A 20,806-nucleotide genomic window follows, 5' to 3' on the forward strand; every position below is an offset into this window, starting at 1 on the left:
CTACAATCACCGCAGACGAAGTCGCGGGTAGCAGCTAGTATTAAATATTTTCTCTAACCATCTTAGTGGCGACAGTCTGTTGTCTTGATCGGTTGCCAATGGATAGGACTATGATTACAGGAACTTGTCCTTATTGTTGTCAGGTTATCTTCTCATACATGTAGTGTCCTCCTGATAACCAGCCATGATGTCCTTATTGTGGTCGGGGTATCTTCTCATACATGTAGTGTCCTCCTGATAACCAGTCATGATGTCCTTATTGTGGTCGGGTTATCTTCTCATACATGTAGTGTCCTCCTGATAACCAGCCATGATGTCCTTACTGTGGTCAAGTTATCTTCTCATACATGTAGTGTCCTCCTGATAACCAGCCACGATATCCTTATTATGGTCAGGTTATATTCTCATACATGTAGTGTCCCCCTGATAACCAGCCATGATGTCCTTATTGTGGTCAGGTTATCTTCTCATACATGTAGTGTCCTCCTGATAACCAGCCATGATGTCCTTATTATGGTTGAGTTATCTTCTCATACATGTAGTGTTTCCTCCTGATAACCAGCCATGATGTCCTTATTGTGGTCGGGTTATCTTCTCATACATGTAGTGTCCTCCTGATAACCAGCCATGATTATTTTGTGGTTGGGTTATCTTCTCATACATTTAGTGTCCTCCTGATAACCAGCCATGATGTCCTTGTGCTTGGGTTATCTTCTCATACATGTAGTGTCCTCCTGATAACCAGACATGATGTCCTTGTGTTTGGGTTATCTTCTCATACATGTAGTGTCCTCCTGATAACCAGCCATGATGTCCTTGTGGTCGGGTTATCTTCTCATATATGTAGTGTCCCCTCCTGATAACTTGGCCACAATAAGGATACCATGACTAGGTTTGAGAGTATAGAAAGTTCCTGCTTTCATGGTCATATCCATCGGAAACTGATCACAACAACAGAGTGCTGGAGTCCCGCTATATCTCCCCCAGATTCCTGACCTATGTGTGGTCCAGGCTGGATCTTGAATAAGCTGCAGCCCAGGTGTGGATCGTGAGGCTCGTTACTGGCCAATAAAAGTCTGCTGAGGGCGAATTCACACCTGCGCCCTGGTCTCCGCTTTCGGGTTTCCGTCTTTTGCCCGAGAAACTAGGACAGGGGACATTAACCGGCAGTCACTTTTCAAACCCATTCATTTGAATGGGTTTGCAAAGTGTCCGCCCATGAGCATCTTCTGGTCTCCACGGCAAAACCGTTTTCTTTTTACCCGGACACAGTCGGACATACAGGACTTTGTGTCCGGTTTAAAAATAACGGTTTCGCTGCGGAGACCACATGGCTCATGGGTGCTCACGGCTGGACACTGTCAGCCGAGTTTCCGTCTCCTGTCGGCAGAAGACGGAAACCCACAAAGCGGAGACTTGGCGCAGGTGTGAACCCGCCCTGAGCCTGTACTTCAGGGTAGATCCTGGGAGGAGAGGAAGTGACTGGGTCTCTCATGATACTGAGAGCCTTGTGCTACGGTATAGTGTTTTGTTTTTTTTTTGGTTGATTCGTGTGGCTGGTACTAAGCCACACGTACAGTTAGTATTTTCTGTTTAGTTAGCGCTCAGACGAGCAGGATTTTCTGTGACATTATTCTGCCTGAAATTAAGGCTGTATTTTATTTTGCTCATTTTTGTTCCTGACGTAAAGGTTTATTTATTTTGCTGTTTTTCTGAAATAAACCACATTGATGCAAGATTTGTGTCCCTGTCTCACTGGTTGGGTCTGCACCACTGCTTCTAAAGAGCTACCTTCCCCACAGTATATATCTATATCGATAGTGTAGCGCTGTATGAAAGTAGAAAAGGTATTCAGTCTCTGTGCAGTGTTCTTCAAAGAATTCCATCAGTCAGATGACACAGCGGTAGGTGCAGCTCTCAAACTTATTGTGTGAAAAAGTCCAACACTCTGTTACTCACTGTAACCTTGGATGCCGCTGTAAAGGAGTTGTCAGCTTTACACACTCACTCGTCACAAACCTACATACCATAAGGTTAAAGGCAAGTAGAAGCCTAAATAGTCAAACAACTTTTCTTTTCTGGCAGTGTTTGTGTCATTAAAGGGGTTGTCTGGAAATCCCTACACTAATCTAAACACCCTCCTGCTCTTACTTTCTAAATAACATAACTAATCAAAAATGAAAATTTCCCCATATCCCTGGGGCGGTCAGTCAGAATAAGGATATTTATATACAGTTGCATTATATAGGCTAGTTCACACGGGGGCCGGATTTTGGCACCGAGAGTGACGGGAGGAGCATCACGCGGAAAAAAGAATGCTAGCGGTCTCCATAGACCACCATTGTGAGGGGGCGGATTATGACATGGATTACGCGCCATAATCCTCCCCCTCTGTGCGCGTGTGAACGGACCCTATCTATGATATAAGTATCTCCATCCCCACTGCGTTTTAAAGACCTCACAAAGAAGGAAGAAGGCAATTTTAGGAAAGTATAATTTTTTTTACTTTTTTCTCTTGTGATTGGCAGTTTTCCATGATTTTTTTTTTTCATAAAAGTTTGTTTGCTTTTTTTACATTAATACTTTATTACCATCATAGTAATAGACTGACACCGTCCATTATTAAAGTAGGGTTTATAAGGTTAGCCAGTAAAAAGGCCACCAGTAACCCCGCATTATTAATCTGGTACCCACTACCAACAGGAGTACCAGGAAGAGTGAGGTAGTAGCCAGTACCAGACCATCTTATGTACTGGGGTTCTCGAAGACTATTATTAATTTATATTATCAAGATGGGAAGAACTAGACGCTATGGGCCTTCTGACCTGGGTAATCCTAGGCTCTAACTGCTTGTTGTATCTGACTAGTTATAAAAATAGGAGGGGACACCATTTAGTTTTTTTTTGTTTTTTTTTTAGTTTATTAGGCAGTACCAGGAAGACATACAACACTGCATATATTTTAAGGAAGTCAGATGGAAAACCGCTGCAAGTGAAACTACGGGACTTATACTGACATCACGATATGGAGGACATCTATCAATCTATCTATCTAAATGCACCCTAACATGCCCCTTTCAAAGTTTACCATCAACTTCGAAAGTTAGTGTCATTTGGAAATTCAGATTTGAAGATCATAGAACGAGCCCTTGTTGCAATTTTTTTGGAGTAGGTATTACAAGAGTAAGAAGTCATCCAAATATGGCTGGACATCAAGAAGTTTTCCAGGAACAGAATATCACTGGTTTACAGCCAAATTGGTTCAGACATGAAAACAGGTGATCTCAACTAATTTTGTGGTGCTGAGATTGAAGATGATGCTCAAATTTTGAATTTGGCTCTAATTTTCATGATCCGAGGTACTTTTGATACTTCTCACAGCCTTTAATACAATACTATGAAAAGTTTGCGTCATCAGTATTGCATCATCTACTGGAATTGCATCATCTCAGAATGACCAATAGATAGATGCCAATACAGGCCAGGTGATGCAATCCTAATTAAGCTTGCATCACACAACTTTATGTATTGTTCCTCTAACAGCTATCCAACACTTCTTACAGTTCAGCTTTCAGTGTTCAGTCTATCTACATTCAGCGATGCCTCGGACTTGCATTAATAAAGCAGATTATACTGCGATGCGGTGAAGTGAACATATATAGCAGTACAAAAGTGAAGTTTGACTCCCATGGTTAGGAAAGCCCACCACCTGTATTCCAGCTACAAAATAGGAGACAAGGATAAGAGTTGGGCTCCACACATATGCTATAATAGATGTTCATCAAACCTCACACAGTAGTTGAACAGGAAAAGACAATCTATGCCTTATGCGGTGCCAATGGTCTGGAGAGAGCCGACTGACCATAGTGCCATTACTACTTCTGCAAGGTGCCTCCAATTGGGAAAAGAATTTCGAGTAAAAAGAAGTGGACTTTACAGTATCCAAATATTCCCTGTGTGATACGGCCAGTAGCTCATTCAGAAGAATTACCAGTTCCAAAAGCACTAGAAACAATCTCACTCGATTCCACTGAAGAAGCATGTGGTCCTAAACCATCTACCTCACACAATCAAGATTTTCTTTCATCGATCTCCACCGCACCACACCTTATATCGCCAAGTGAACTCAACGATCTTGTTAGAGATCTAGATCTGCCCAAGAGTAAGGCAAAGCTCTTAGGTTCCAGACTTCAACAGTGGAATTTGCGAGAAGATGATGTTCGGATTTCTTTGTTCCAAGACCGTCAAAAGCATCTTGTCCAATTCTTCCTCAAGGAGGGCGATCTTGTTGCAGGCAATAACCTCTGCTGTTTAATGGAAGTTCTCACTACCAACTATAACCCAGAAGAGAAGAGGCTATTTATTGATTCCCATATCGAAGGGAAACAAGGGGGGGGAGGGAAAATTTAGGTTCAACTTGCAAAAATATATAGAAAAATGGTGTGACTCACGTTCTTGAAAGGGTGATGCACGGAGAGTTCTTGCGGCCCAAGAAACTTGTAATCAGGAACTTCTCAAAATGTAAAACTCCAGCATAAACATCCTTTTTCATAAAAAATAACTTTTAATGAAAAAAATTTAAGTTAAAAAATCCACAAGTGTCTCTTAAGCAACCTCTGAGAAAACAGAATGTGCTGTACAGTGAGCTACATTGAATAACTAGCAAATGCTAGCAGACACTGACTGACGCGTTTCGACACATAATGTGTCTTAGTCGTAGCCTATTATCAGATTGTTCGGGGTCTGACTCTCGCCAGTCAGCTGTTTGAAGGGTCCACAGTACTCACGCCAGCTCTGCAGCCTCTTTATAGTTTACAGGTTCCATTGCCTGCACACTGCTTGTGTACTAGTTGCCTGTACGACCACCACATAGATGGCAGGGAACCAGGGAGATGGCCATCAATGTTCTGATCCTGTAAAACTCCTTTCAGCCTTCAGATGACCTTCAAGCTCGTAGCAAAGTTGGATTGTGGTTTATTATGGTGTATAAGCATCTGCTTCCAGCTCCGTGTTGTGTATAGTATGGGTGTCAGAACAGCCCCATACAGCTGATCTGTGCAGGGGACACCAGACATTTAAGGTCTATGTTTCTTCCATCACAACCACTGTCAGTGTCTTTACTTTGTCTGCAAAGCAAAACCATAAACTAGATGTTCCCGTAACAGGGGGAGGCAGCAAAAGCACGCCCACTACCCTTAGCCAAACAAAAAAACATCACCTGTAACTAGTATAGTCTTCTATGTTCATTGTTCCATCATAGTCATCTCTTCCATCTCTAATTTAAAGGGATTCTATATATAATCAAATTTTGTCTTGTTGACACATAGAAATAGCCTTAAGAAAGGCTCTTCTTCTCCTACCTTTAGATGTTTTCTCCGCACCACCGTTCCATAGAAATCCCGCTTTTCATCGGTATGCAAATGAGTAAGTAAGCGGCCATTTTTTTGTGGCCTGTGAGCATGCGCAGTCGGCTCAGGCATAGGCCCGAAGCCTAGAAGTCTGATCGTCAGCGCCGGAAGACGACGAGTAAAGAGGCCGTTCCTGAAGAAGATGGAGGCGGCGCTGGAGAGTTCTCTCGCAGCATTGGGGATACCCCCAGTGCTGTTTGAGCGCTTGGGAGCGCCCCAGTGCTGCAAGAGAACTCATTTGCATACCGACAAAAATCGAGATTGATACCGCGGCATGGAGAAGACATCTAAAGGTAGGAGAACAAGAAAAAAATTTGATTGTAATGGTAGAATCCCTTTAAATCTTCCAGTTACCAGTGACGTCAGTATAGGGATCTTTATTCATCTTGATGACAAGGGAATCAGCCATCCCTCCAAAGCTAAATTTAGGCCTTGTTCACACATTGCAGGTTTTTCCCGGTCCTGAAAGCTGCTTTTGACCTCATCATGACCTTAAAGGTTTGCAGATACATTCTTTTATGCTATACAATTTTTTCTATAAAAACTCCTTTATAATACTGTATTTAAAGGGTTTGTCAAGAAAAACAGGATTTTTTTTTGGAAATTGGAAATTTTTCCTTTTTGAACATAACTTTTGTCCATGGCCGTATCATCTCCTTTACTATCTATAGGAGTTTTTGGTTTCTTGCTTTTTGTACAATAAAATTATGTTTCAAGTTTTTGGCATTTACAACAACGGCAACATTATTGAATCCATCATTTCTTTTAGTGGGGATGTAAAAGAATTTTCCAAAACAATATACCTACCTATACACACAATGTGGGAAATTCGTCATTCCCTCTACATTTGGAGCGAGGCCCTTTCTTGTACCAAACATGCAATACAGCCCCAACTCGTGCCTTGCCTCCATTACTGGTCAAGTGTCTGATGTCCATATAGGGACGCTCTAATCGTGGAAAGGCAGAAGTCGCTAATGAAGTGGCCATTCAGTATATATATTTCTAGAATCATACCAAGACACACATCACAAATTATACAGAAGATATAAGAACATGGCAATTACATATCTGTACATGAAAGAAATTTGGCAGTTCTCATATTGTCCACTAGAGCAGGGATACAGAACTGGCGGACCACTGCCGGCTGGGAGATACTTCATCTCCCATCGCTCATCCCTGATCTCTTTCTCTAGTGGCAGAGAGATCGGTAATAATCCCTGCACTCTTCACACGCGGGGGCTCTTATGTAGGTGGCAGAGACGATTGCCGATTGTGGCTTAGGAGAGTGTGGGCGGGTACAGGGCGGGGAGATGTGTGAATCACCCACACTCTAAGCCACAACAAGCCCCGCCTACTCCCAGCATCAGTAACACTAGCCTAGTGCTTTGCCGGCGTGTGAAAGAGAGGAGAGGACAGAGAGAAACGGCCGGAGCTCTGGGGAGTGGCAGCAGTTCTGTGCAGGTAAGTAAGTTGAGCGATCACGATCGGAATTCCCATCCCGATCTTTTTAGGCGGGATCGGAACCCGATCGCGAAATTTACTTAGTCATCAATCTTTTCCGATCCTGATCACTCAACCCTACCTACTATAGATTCATGGATTATTATTTTGCCTAGTCTTTATCTAGGTTTACATATGCGATCCTACGGGTCAGCCCCTTGGAATACCTAAGGCAGGTGAATTACCAAGCCTGGTTTCTACTACATCATGAAGTTGTTGTTCCCCATATGTTGTATATACTTTATTTACATTTTCATTTATTATTTTATGTCATAATTATCATTTTCATGTACTATCGTATTGTAGCGTCTGAAGAAGGTCTATAGGTCTAACACGAATTGCTCATCGATCAAAGAAACAAACAAAACTGAATGTATAAAATGTGCAGAGGAAATTTATTGCAATAACTTCAGGTAGAGCATCAGGGGAATAAAGATATGACGTCAAGGATAAGTTCATAGCATTGTGTCGGAGTCCAGCTCTCACATACATTCCTAGACCGGACCTGACCCTTACTCCTCGTGGCGCGATGCAGTGACATCATCACTTCACCTACGCCATGACGTCCTGTGCGTTACCGGCGGTCTTCTATATCAGAGCAGGGACAGCTCCCTGCTTTGTCATAGAATTAAACAGTACAGCTATAGAGCTCCTGGCTAATATAAAAACTATAAATATTAAATATTTTTATTACAATTATCTGGACTATATACAGTCGTGTGGCTCTGTGGTCATACATAGGAATTAGTGCGGTCATGTTTTCTCGTAGGGCTTGTCGCCACATGGGAATTCTTCACCAGGACAGCTTAAGATTATGTAAGCGGTTTCCTCAAAGATAGACTACAACGTCCACTAAGTGTTCCACCAAAATACCTGGCAAGGGTCAGATAATGACACATTACAATAGGGCACAGGTCATGGAGATGGTGTACAGTCCATCAAAAAGTTATGGAAGACTGTAGCCGGCTGCTTTACACCAGGATGAAAGTATTTGATCTGGTAAAAGTAATGGAACTTTTTGTGCTGGGACATCCCGCTGGAAGAGAGGTGGAGAGAGCTGTGCACGTAATTCCTAGAGACTTCACAGTGATAAATATTGAAAGTGCTGTGATTTATCTTCATTTCTTTTGAAGGGGAGGGTGGTGTATACGAAGTTACCCTACAGAGATCACATATGGTCATCATACAGACAAGATCACACCAAGTCAGGTCAATATATGTACACAGTCACTCTGCAGAGGTCACACCCTGTCAATGTACGGCCACAGTCACCCTACAAGGATCACATCCAGTCACTGTACGGATAAGGTCACCCTACAAGGATCACAACCAGTCACTGTACGGATAAGGTCACCCTACAAGGATCACACCCAGTCACTGTACAGATAAGGTCACCCTACAAGGATCACACCAGTCAATGTATGGCCACAGTCACCCTACAAGGATTTCACCTAGTCACTGTACGAATAAGATCACCCTACAAGGATCACCCCCAGTCACTGTACGGATAAGGTTACCCTACAAAGGTCACACCCAGTCAATGTACGGCCACGGACAACCTACAAGGATTACACGCAGTCACTACGGATAAGGTCACCCTACAAGGATCACACCCAGTCACTGTACGACCACATTCATCCTACAAGGGTCACACCCAGTCACTGCACGGATAATGTCCCCCTACAAGGATCAGGCCCAGTCACTGTACGACCACGTTCACCCTACAAGGATCACACCCAGTCACTGTATGGTCACATTCACCCTACAAGGATCACACCCAGTCACTGTACGACCACATTCTTCCTACAAGGGTCACACCCAGTCACTACAAGGATAAAATCATCCTACAAGGATCACACCCAGTCACTGTACGACCACGTTCACCCTACAAGGATCACACCCAGTCACTACAAGGATAAGGTCATCCTACAAGGATCACACCCAGTCACTGTACGGCCACGTTCACCCTACAAGGGTCACACCCAGTCACTACACAGATAAGGTCACCCTACAAGGATCACACCCAATCACTGTACGGCCACGTTCACCCTACAAGGATCACACCCAGTCACTGTACGGCCACGTTCAGCCTACAAGGATCACCCCCAGTCACTGTACGGATAAGGTCACCCTACAAGGATCACACCCAGTCACTGTAGGACCACGTTCACCATACAAGGATAACACCCAGTCACTGTACAGCCACGTTCACCCTACAAGGATCACACTCGTTCACCTACAATTGTCATGGCAGATCATCATTCACAGTTAAGTACATAATATCTAAACATGCTATCTCCATTACTGATCCCACTTCAGAGACTTCACACAGATCCAGCGTCTTGGGGTCAAACAATCTAGAGCCACAAATTTCCCAGAATCCATAAAACTGCATTTCCTCTTGAAGTCATCGAACCTTAAAAACAAGAAAGACAGAGTCATTGATAAAACATGTAGCATCACATCGTACAGATATCAAACTGCCTCCATCTTTCTGCAGTTGACACCTTTGCCACCCTTGGGGATAATGGTACAAGTACCGCAAGTTGTGAACCATTGGTATAGAGCAGTGAAGGGCTTCATGTCATTATTTCTGGTGTTCTAGAGTAGTAAGAGGCTTGTGTTATTCTCCCTCATGCTCTAGAGCAGTATAGGAACTTCATGTCATTATTCCTGGTCGTGTAGAGCATTAATGGGTCCATGTCATTATCTGGTGGTCTAGTGGAATGATGGAGTTACTGTAAGAATTTTTAGAAGTACCAACCACATGATACTAGTTGTGGTACAGAACGGTCAGTTTTTGGTTTAAGGCTATTCCCTGGTTGGGTTATGTTGCTTTGGCTCCCCCACTCTGCGGGATGATAAATGAAGTGGCTGTATTTTTTTATCATATATGTTTACTCACTCTATGGGCCTTGTCCACACTGACCCATCCAATTGTCTCCACTCCCCGGAATCTGTTTCCTTTGCCAGGCCAACCCAATAGTCACCGGCCAGGTCATGGAGCGTCTGAATCTCTCGCTTCCGAATAAGAAAAAAAAATAAAGCTTAGTATACAGAAAGGCCTTAAGAACCAGTAAAAAGTTGTTAGAGGAGAACAACCGCGCCCAACCTCATTGCTAAATCACAAAAAAAGGCACCAAATGTACCTTTTATAGACACATGTATTGAAGCTTCACATCCACCTATTGCAACAAAGATTTCTAATGGTAGATCTGCAGACCCACGAGACAGGGGGAAGATCGGACACAGTGATCCCTACTCCAATCCCTCCATTACCTCATTACCAGCCCTCAACTAGTTCTCCTGTTACCTGAGTCTCATGGTCCAAGGTCAGCAGCGTTCCACCTTCAGACCGGCAGTATTCCAGGCTGGCGTTCCAGTTCTTGGTTTCCCGGGATATAAAGAAACATTTGCGGTCAGATCTCATCCACTTATTGGGGCAGGCGGAGGATTCAGGATGGCAGAACCAACATCGGGAGGCTAGAGGAGGAGAAATGGCAATGAAAAATTCCTCCAAAGGCTTCTTTGCAAATGCCACCTTCTCAGGCACCGCTTATTTCATCAGGCCTAGATACATCTCCTACTGCCTTATAAAAAGCTCTCAGAGTCTACTTTTGGGTAGAGTATCTTTTGGTGAGAAATCAGTAACTGTTCTATGATGCACGCACAGACATTTTGCTTAGTTGACAGGCTTTGAGAAGGGGTGCATCACCGGACAGAGAAGCAGGATGGTCAAGTTGATAGTTGCCACCATCTAGGCTGTTCTGACCTCGCTGGTAGCAATTGTTACACGAGAGCACAAATATGCCAAATAAACTCTGGCCAGCGCAGACAGATCATCAGTAGATAAGGTGGTTTGCTTTCCCAGTTTCCTTGTCCACCACCCAGGTACAGGGGATGCCCATTTCTGCCTGTACCATTTCTAGGCACTTAGCAGAAGGAAATATGGCGTCACGGTGCCCATTACATGTCTTTTCAATGGCAGCCAGTTACCATCTCCTTTGTTTGTAGTGGTGTCATGAATGAGAGACCCGGACTGTGCAGACTGGACCATATTGTTTTTAGTGGCGAATCTAGGTTCGGTTCGGAATCTGATGATCGTTGGATGGAGTATGGAGGACTCGCAGTGTGCACTTTAATCATGACTGTGCAGAGGAGTGACACACCGCCTCCTGTTGGTGTGCTGATTTGCAGTTGGCCACCCCAAGTAATGATATGAGAATACTAACAGCTCAGTGATATGGACAGGACAACCTGCCACTATATAGGTTGTTTCTTATGACAGGTCGGACAATTGGCATTTTTCAGCAGGATAATGCTCGCCCACACACATATAAACGAGTTTCCTGAGAATGTATCTACCTCATTACTAGACTTCCTTGGCTAGCCTGGTCATCAAATTTATCACGAGCTTAGACATCAGTTTCGGCAACCTACAAGTGGAGTGTGCAGGTTCTACAGGCCCAGCTGTAACAGCTGTGGTCAAATTTGCTGCAGGATACAATACAGAACTTGTATCTCTCCATGTCCAACCATATCTCATCATCTTGTATCCAGGCTAGAGACACAAGCAGGGTCCTAGAGTCTCCGCCCAATTGTACAGTTTTCTCCAATATCTGTCACCTTTGGCTGGAAGATTGTCATCACCTCCATATAGCATTACCGTGCTGGGATAGCTTCAGGCCATGACAACATCCAATTCTTTATGCTAGATTTTTTTTGTTGTTAATGAGGGCATTCTACAATTATTGACACTGTATAATTAGATGGCTAGCTTTTGGCACATTAGATTTTTCTGTGAATTCGAGGATCTTTACTGTGATGGTCTGACCATGGTTTTCACCATTTATGAAGGCATCGGAGTCTGATGTTTGGTCTACAGACTCCACAGCCCTTATTCTTAGGATAGGATATATGGTGGAGTTCATCCTACTGCGAGACCCCATCACCAGTAGAACCTACGAGAAAGTTGCGCATGTTGCCCCGATCTACATCCCCATTGGACAGAGCAGCTCCCCCTTTGAATGACTTGTTCCACATTCATTTTGATAGGTGTGGAGTAATACAAAAAGTGTCTCACCAATAGCATGAGAAGAAATATATCCAAGGAAAGCGCCCACAAAAAAAATAGCTGCTGCGATCAGCAACAAGCGCCTCTGGTGTTCGATATTCACAAACGGCAACCGGCATTGACCCTGTGAAGAGCGAAGTTATATCATCAATAGTCAGCAACCTATTCACCGACGGCATCACACAAGCAGGAAATATTCAGGCGCGACCATGGCTTATAGCTCAAGGGGTGGTGAAGGATGTCGGTCACTGAGATCGGTACAGAATTAATACCTGACAGCACGGGGGCGCTCACTCTTTTCAGACTTTTATTTTTACGTCTAATGTGGCGAGCAAACAGTAAAAGCATCCCACACAATGATACGTGATCGTATTGGCTTAGGAAACTTTTTTGCACAAAGACAGTTCTGGTGGGGAATGGACACAGGGTCTGCTGATGCAAGTTGAATTACTGCGGGTTCACTTGCGGTTTTCAACCTTTCAAATGTAAAGGTTTTAAGCCATAGCCACCATGAAAAGCTGGCAGGCAAAACTGGCAGGTCCACTACAGTCTTGAAACATGGGGACTTAGACTAGGTCTAGGTTTTTGGTTGAGATTTCCCATTGCAGCAAACGGAAACTTCTTGAGAAAGTTCTCCAGAACTTTGTCGCAAAGATTTTCCTTGCAGAAACCTACCCGAACAATGTCACTGCCTACATAATATGCGGTATACAAAGTACTCATCATCATCACCACCACCACAATCATCTCCTGCATGGAGGAAGGGGAGGGGGTCAATCGGCATCTCTACAAGCACGAAGACTACAGCACTTGTTGCGATCTACTTGTACATCAAGTCATCTAGTCCTTCAGCTTTCTCTGCAGTAAAAGTCTCCTCTACGCTCTCTTTCCTTTCACAGTCTTTACCAAAGTGGTTTTACCGGTTTGTCACCTTTGCAACCGATATTTAACTCTTTCTGTGCCTTTCCTTGCAGTGTCCTGATGGTTAGTTTCACTTAGATTTTTTTGGTTTTTTAAGACAAAACTTTTCATACCAAGGGCGAGAAAGATTCCTCCAATGGAGTCATTGCACTCTAAAGGATGGACATCACCAATATGGTCCAACCCCTGTCTACGCTATCCGTGCTATAATGCATATTGTAGTTTGATGTGCACCGAGAGTTGTATCGCAACAGTCGTTTCTTATCATGATTTATTACATTCCTTCTTTCCCAGCCATTAGACATGTGGCTTATTTACGGTGTAATATTTTAGGCTTTAATCTTCATTCAGAGAACATAGAGATGTCACCAGTGATGCTATCTAGCTGTCCAGGACAGTGAGCACTGTGCCCCTGAGGATGCACTACTATAACAATGGGGTGCTGAAACACCAGTGATACAGTAGGGCTAAGGCCTAGTTCACATCTGCGTCGGTAATCCGTTTGGGGGAGTCCGCATGGGACCCCCCCCCATCCCCCGAACAGACTATCGAACGCATTGCCAAGTGGTGTATTCCCGACAGGTCATCCCTATACAGGTCAGGTCTGTGTTACAATGTTTAACGAGTGTCAATCGACTTTCTATATCGTTATTCGGCTCTCGATATGAGATTATTTTTTTTACGGAAGCTAGTCCAGATAGGAAGACTGCTGGTCATCACCCACTTTGTGGACAATGTCCTCTCGCAGAAGGGTTGACCAACATTCATGGAAAGTCAGAACTGGTCATCGCCCACTTTGTGGACAACGTCCTCTCGCAGAAGGGTTGACCACCATTCATGGAAAGTCAGAACTGGTCATCGCCCACTTTGTGGACAACGTCCTCTCGCAGAAGGGTTGACCACCATTCATGGAAAGTCAGAGCTGGTCATCACCCACTTTGTGGACAACGTCCTCTCGCAGAAGGGTTGACCAACATTCACGTAAAGTCATAGCTGGTCATCACCCACTTTGTGGACAATTCCTCTCGCAGAAGGGTTGACCACCATTCATGGAAAGTCAGAACTGGTCATCACCCACTTTGTGGACAACGTCCTCTCACAGAAGGGTTGACCACCATTTATGGAAAGTCAGAGCTGGTCATCACCCACTTTGTGGACAATGTCCTCTCGCAGAAGGGTTGACCACCATTTATGGAAAGTCAGAGCTGGTCATCACCCACTTTGTGGACAATGTCCTCTCGCAGAAGGGTTGACCACCATTTATGGAAAGTCAGAACTGGTCATCACCCACTTTGTGGACAATGTCCTCTCGCAGAAGGGTTGACCACCATTCATGGAAAGTCAGAGCTGGTCATCACCCACTTTGTGGGCAACATCCTCTCACAGAAGGGTTGACCACCATTTATGGAAAGTCAGAACTGGTCATCACCCACTTTGTGGACAACGTCCTCTCACAGAAGGGTTGACCACCTTTCATGGAAAGTCAGAGCAGTCTTCAGAAAAGTGCAAAATTTTGAAGCCCTTGAGGAAAGAGGATAGGCCAAGAAGAAGAGGACGGCTTGGTGCTTGAGAATGCCGATGTGTCATTTTTTGGCTATAATTGCTTGTGACAAAGTACTGTAGATGGACGCTGAACATCCTGGATGTCCAGAGCGTGGTTGCCAGTAGTCAGACTGTCCAAGGGACAATCACTATTACTTTGATAGTCATCTTAATCTAGTGGGTGCCACCCCCGCAAAGGTGACAAAAGCAACTCCTGAAGATCTGGTGTCCTCGACTGTCCGCACAGAGCCGCACCACTCCCTGTCAGTGACAGCTGTATCTCAGCCCCGTGACTGACAAACAGGATGAATAACACGTGAAGCCGGCGTGGCACAGCTGTATATGTTTGGAACGAGCGCCGATCAACGATGAAACACGGCCATCTGTGCGCCATGATATGGCCTTTACACGGCCAAATAAAAATCTATATGGGATGAAAAATTTTTGTTCTTCCAATCTTCCATTGTGGTATTTATTCTACTTGTCCTAGTCACACGTTTTCTTGGGTTAGAGACGGCCATTGGAATCACAGACACCCATTATAGTCAATGGGGTTCGCCAATGTATAGTGTAAAGACAATGGAACAAATTATGGTTCCCCCCCCCCCCATTTCTTCCCATTAATGCCCCGTTCCCACGGAGTAACGCGCCACTCATTCTGACACGTAAACGTGTGTCAGAGTGAGCGCTGTAAAACACAATCCCATTGACTTCAATGGGTGCCGTCTTACGTGCGCAACACATTGAAATCAATGGGTTAAAAAGCCTCCCATAGGTTTCAATGTGTTGCGCGCGTAAGACGGCACTGGGATTGTTTTACAGCGCTCACTCCGACACTTGTTTACGTGTCAGAATGAGCGGCGCGTTACTTCGTGAGAACGGGGCCTTAGGATTAATAAAAGTTAACAAATGAGCTCGAGACACCCCAAAATAACCCCCAAAACTACAACTTAAGCCATAAAATACAAGCCCTCATAGGAAAAAGGCAAAACAGGCACTGGCTGTGACATGAAGGGGTTAATAACGCTATGCAAACGGTGCATGTGAACCTGTGCAAAGGCAACCTCGCAGTCCCATGCGGCACCGCCAATATGCACTGTCTGCACAGGGGAGAGAAGGGTCCTGTCGCACTACAACCCCCAGCAAACACTACACAAGCCTGGAAGGTCTCACCTCAGTGCCGCGGCTCAGCTCAGATGGAGTGACAGGAGGAGCAGTGGAGGTGTCGGGCGCCCCCCTCTGCTGACTGCTCTCCCTGCGCTTGTCTGCCAGGAGGGGGGAGTAAGGGCCCGATAGAGAGTCATCGGGAGGCTTCTCCATCTGCACCGACACCACCAAAGGAGATAAATCCGGCATCGGAGACATGATCGCTCTATGACAGGATCTCCCGCCGCCCGCTTATATATCCTCCGGCGCCCCGCCCCCTTATATGGCCCCGCCTCTCACAGTAGATCTACCACGCCCCCTCCTCTGTAGATCAGTGTTTCCCGCCATGGCTCAGCTGTCCGCATCTTCTGAGGTAACTTACCCTCAACTCTGAGGACACGACCGGGAGGAGCAGGAAGCCTAAAAGTAATGCCGAAGACCAGAGGTCCGTCTATTACCTGTCATATAGCGTATATGCGCCATATTGTATGTCATATGTGTCAGGTATTCTATATCATATATGGTTGTATAAGCTTATAGCATAGACGTAACCTGCAGCCCCTCAACCCCAATGCAAAATGGCCCTCATTTGCCATATCTATAACACTGGGGCTTTCTTATGGTGTAGAGAAAGCTTTGTGCCCTTGAGGTGCCAGGGCCCTATAGCACCCCCTATCTATGCACCCCGTAGGGGTGTAAGCAGGAAAGATTGTACCCCCCACTATACACAGTATAACGCCATCTTTACTGCACCCCAAATAGAATATTGCCCCCCTTTATGGCCCTCATACAGTATAACACCCCTTTACTGGCCCCCACACAATATATTGCCCCTCTATATGGCCCCCATACAGTATAACACCCCCTTTAATGGCCCCCACACAATATATTGCCCCCCCCCCATGGCCCCCATACAATATACTCCTCCTTTTACTGGCCCCGCACAATATATTGTCTCCCTTTATGGCCCCCATACAGTAAAACACCCCTTTTACTGGCCCCCACACAATATATTGCCCCTCTTTATGGCCACCATACAATGTACCCCTCCTTTTACTGGCTCCACACAATATATTGTCTCCCTTTATGGCCCCCATACAATATACCCCCCTTTTACTGGCCCCCACACAATATATTGTCTCCCTTTATGGCCCCCATACAGTAAAACACCCCCTTTACTGGCCCCCACACAATATATTGCCCCTCTTTATGGCCCCCATACAATGTACCCCCCCTTTTACTGGCCCCACACAATATATTGCCCCTCTTTATGGCCCCCATACAGTATAACGCCCCCTTCACTGGCCCCCACACAATATATTGCCCCCCTTTATGGCCCCCATACAGTATAACCCCCCCCCTTTACTTTCCCCACACAATATATTAACCCCCTTTACTGGCCCCCACACAATACATTGCCCTCCTTTATGGCCCCCATACAATATATCCCTCCTTTTACTGGCTCCACACAATATAATGTCTCCCTTTATGGCCCCCATACAGTATAACCCCCCTTTACTGATCTCCATACAATATATTGCCCCTCTTTATGGGCCCCCATACAATATAACGCCCCCTTTACTGGCCCCCACACAATATATTGCCCCCCTTTATGGCCCCCATACAATATACCCCTCCTTTTACTGGCCCCACACAATATATTGTCTCCCTTTATGGCCCCCATACAATATAACGCCCCCTTTACTGGCCCCCACACAATATATTGCCCACCTTTATGGCCCCCATACAGTATAACCCCCTTTACTGGCCCCCATACATTATATTGGCCCTCGTACAGTATATTTCCACCTTTATTGGCCCTCACACAATAACTTCCCCCTTAATTAGCCCCCATACAGTGTACTGCCGCCCGCATAATAACTGCCCTCTTTACTGGCTCCCACACACTATAACGACCCCTTATTGTTCCCTATATAGTGTGCTGCCTCCTTTACTGTTTCACACAGATTGACATTAGGCCTCTACCTACTGGATTATTCCACCAGGTATTGACTGATGTTCACTTACCTATCCCCGCCCCTGCCCACGGCCCCCTCAGCTTGCCCTCTAATGTCGCAGGCTGCTATGGCAGAAGGACCACCACTGTGCACAGATCTCTAAACGTCAGTTCACATGAAGGAAGTTTCCACAGATATAGGCACTGGTACTGCGACTTAGCTCCCATTAATGTTGAAGGTGTCAGAAGCCACCTGTCGGTCCCCCCACCTTTCAGATATTTATGGCCTATCCTAAAGACAACCCCTTTAATTACCTCCTTTTAGCCACCAATCCAGCTCCGACATAGACCTTGACTTGATTGGACAAACCAAATTCTAGAATGAGACTGTAGTAGGAGAACCCTTGTGGCCAGACAGTGCCTTTCACATGGTCTGAAGCCTATGATTCCATGTCAGACCTATCAACCTCTGCAAAGGTATCTCTTAGGGTGATGCAAAGAAGAAAAATTTGTCTCAGCCCGTATTACAAAAATGATAAATGTCTCTTACTGTTAATGCAGGAGTAGTAGGTGCTTGTAGTCATCCGGATGCCTGGGACGTCTCAGGTTCCGATCCAAAAACCGGGTAGCCGCGACTGAAAGCCGGCCACGCACTCTGCTCCAGATTAGGCCCAATGAATGGGCCTAGTCCAGAGGAGGGAGTTTCTTCAGGCCGAATCGCGAGGTGACTCGGCCTGAAGAATGAGCATCTCGCTTCTTTTTTCCAGGAGCCGTTTCTTCAATGGGAGCCGTCTTTTTGGTCAGGGTTTTGAGGCGGATACGGTTTTGAGCTGTGAACTTACCCTTATGGATTATGTAGATCCAGCCATATTGGGGGTCTGTTTGGTCAGGACAAGATCGGAGCGGACCACCGTGTCATGATAACATGATACAGAAGAGCTTCTTGGTCTCTCTCGGACTACGATAATAATGGCAGAGGGTTGTGCGGGGATTGGTGTGTAATGTTCAGGCACCACAACATGTATAGAGGGGGCATCTTGTGTTTTTGAATGCATGAGCGCCAGCATGTCAGGTGAAGAATTGTTAAGGTGACGAATCACAGTCAGTGACGGGTGTGAGCGCCCTCACTAGGTGTGCCAGTGATGTCAGCCTCCTCGGAGCCCCTCAAGAAGTCTGCTATTAGATTATGTTTCCACAATGACCAGAATGGTATAAACAACCTTTCTCGCTATATGTGTCACATGATGAATAGTCTTTCAGCACAATATTATGTCAGGACTCTGCATTGCCGAAATTTGTAAACATTTAAAGGGGTTATTCAGCTATATACAACTGATGTCCTATCCATATTCATGGGGTCTGACTGCCAGGACCCCCGCAGATGAGTCAGTGCAAGCTATTGTGAGTAGCACAGCTGATCTCCGAGGATCAGACCCTTGTCAATTTGAAACTGATGTCCATTACTCAAAAGCTGGATAACCAGGGGTGAACCTGCCCCTTTTGCCGCCCGAGGCGAACTACAGAAAGCTGCCCCCCCCCCCGGGAGGAGGGGGGCCGAGCGAAGGGGCGGGGCTTAGTGCCGTTCGCAGGCAGAGAGCTGCTCCAGTGGCCTCCCCAAACCACCGCTCGGTGCTAAGCCAGTCCAGAACAGCTTGTCCTGGACTGGCTTAGGTGGTCAAAAATGCCGCCCTCCCTGGGGTCCTGACATAGCGCCGCCTGAAGCGCTCGCTTCAGGTTGCCTCATGGGAGGTGCGGCGCTGTGGATAACCCCTTTAAGCATCCCACAATGTTTGATAAATTTGTTGCATGTGCAATTCTAATACTTCTGTCCTGAGATGTTACACCACCCCCTACTGGAGTGAGATTGCTATAGTTTTGCATAGTTGCATTTACTAAATCTTCTGTGCATTGGCTCAGTAGGCTGACAACTTTACTATCCCAACTGGAGCTCAAAGTCACAAAACTCTATTTTTGCAAATCTTAGATGCCAAACTCCTAGAGTGCATGGCTCAAGATAGTCCTCCCAATATTGTTTTGCAAATTTGTGTCACAAAGTGATATGTCATACCGTATGTGTCTATGTGCTGCTACCCAGTGGTTGCTTTGTGAATTGCGGCCTGTCAAGGATTTTATTAGCATGTGACAATAATGTATTGAATTTAGAGAATGTATGTGTACAAGAACGTGTTACTCTCCTAAATGTCCCAAGTGATATGTTTTAGACTATCAGCCAAATTGATATTAGAATCCATTTCGTAAATTTTAGTGATTAGATATGGTGGTAAAGGAAAGGTCTTAAACATAAACCCAAGGCATCTGGCATGTGGCCTCTGTTACGGTAAGACCACAGGCTGATTTGTCTACAAATTTAAAGATGGCATCCTTTCTTCAGTAGAGCGTCCGCCATAGCAAATGGGTCTCTACTGTATTGTACAGCAGAGACCCGGATCTAATAACTGTGAGTTAACTGGGAAAAAAAGAAAGCTAAAAATCCATATCACCCCCTTTACCTAGATTTGAAATAAAAGAAAAAAAAAAACATAAATTATAAATTCCCTTCTTTGAAATTCCCCAGTCTACAAATATTTTTATAGAGCAAACGACGGTGCAGATAAAAATCAAAAGAGGCAAACCAAAAAAAGCAATCAAAACATCAGACATTCCCCAAAATACAAGGTTTTGGATATTTTTTAGGGGATAAAACGTAAAACTAACCATATAAACGTGGTATCCCCGTAATCATAAAAACCCCTAGAATACTGGTGACATGTCATTTTGGCTGCAGCTTGAATGCTGTAAAAACACAGTCCACAAGAAGGTCGCACAAATTCATTAGTTTTTCTTCATTTCCACCCCATTCTTCTTTTTTTTTTTTCCAGCTTCCTAGTACATTGTATGGAATATTAACCCCTTAGCGTCCCTGAACGTAATACTACGTCCTGAGTCACATGAGAATGTATGGAGAGAGCTCAGGAGCTGAGCATTGTGTAATACAACCAGCACCCACTGTTAACAGCAGCGCTTGTTAACCCTTTACATGCTTCAGTCAAACGGACGGCGGCGATCGATTGCTATCACAGCCGGAAGCCTATAGAAGGCTCCCAGACTTGTCATATCATTGGTTCTATTACATGCAGCCAGAGGCAATTACAGTAGTTAGAGGCAATTACAGTAGTATTTCAGTGCATAGTGTGAGCGATCAGACCCCTTAGGTTTCAAGGTACCTAGGGGGTCTTATCATAAATGTGAAAGAAGAAAA

The 20,806-nt window shown here is 45.1% G+C and overlaps 1 protein-coding gene across 1 annotated transcript; it reads right to left on the minus strand.

Moving 5' to 3' along the window:
• Positions 1-9,208: 9,208 nt before the first annotated feature.
• On the minus strand, positions 9,209-15,809 carry LOC142198673 (C-type lectin domain family 2 member D-like). Its single transcript, XM_075269702.1, has 5 exons — positions 15,618-15,809; positions 11,991-12,105; positions 10,221-10,390; positions 9,813-9,928; positions 9,209-9,323 (listed from the first exon to the last, which is right to left on the minus strand). The coding sequence occupies exons 1-5, from the start codon at positions 15,807-15,809 to the stop codon at positions 9,209-9,211; spliced, it is 708 nt and encodes a 235-aa protein (XP_075125803.1).
• Positions 15,810-20,806: the final 4,997 nt, after the last annotated feature.

The sequence above is a fragment of the Leptodactylus fuscus genome, chromosome 3 (assembly GCF_031893055.1).
Source record: "Leptodactylus fuscus isolate aLepFus1 chromosome 3, aLepFus1.hap2, whole genome shotgun sequence".
NCBI lineage: Eukaryota > Metazoa > Chordata > Amphibia > Anura > Leptodactylidae > Leptodactylus > Leptodactylus fuscus.

What these genes read in the sequence shown, in the direction of transcription:
- LOC142198673 (XM_075269702.1), bottom strand. Translation starts at nt 15,809, where the DNA reads ATGTCTCCGATGCCGGATTTATCTCCTTTGGTGGTGTCGGTGCAGATG. An exon ending in TATTTCTTCTCATGCTATTG is followed by an intron (nt 10,391 to 11,990) that starts GTGAGACACTTT and finishes CTCCTCCTCTAG; the next exon opens with CCTCCCGATGTTGGTTCTGC. An exon ending in CCTTGGACCATGAGACTCAG is followed by an intron (nt 9,929 to 10,220) that starts GTAACAGGAGAA and finishes CTTATTCGGAAG; the next exon opens with CGAGAGATTCAGACGCTCCA.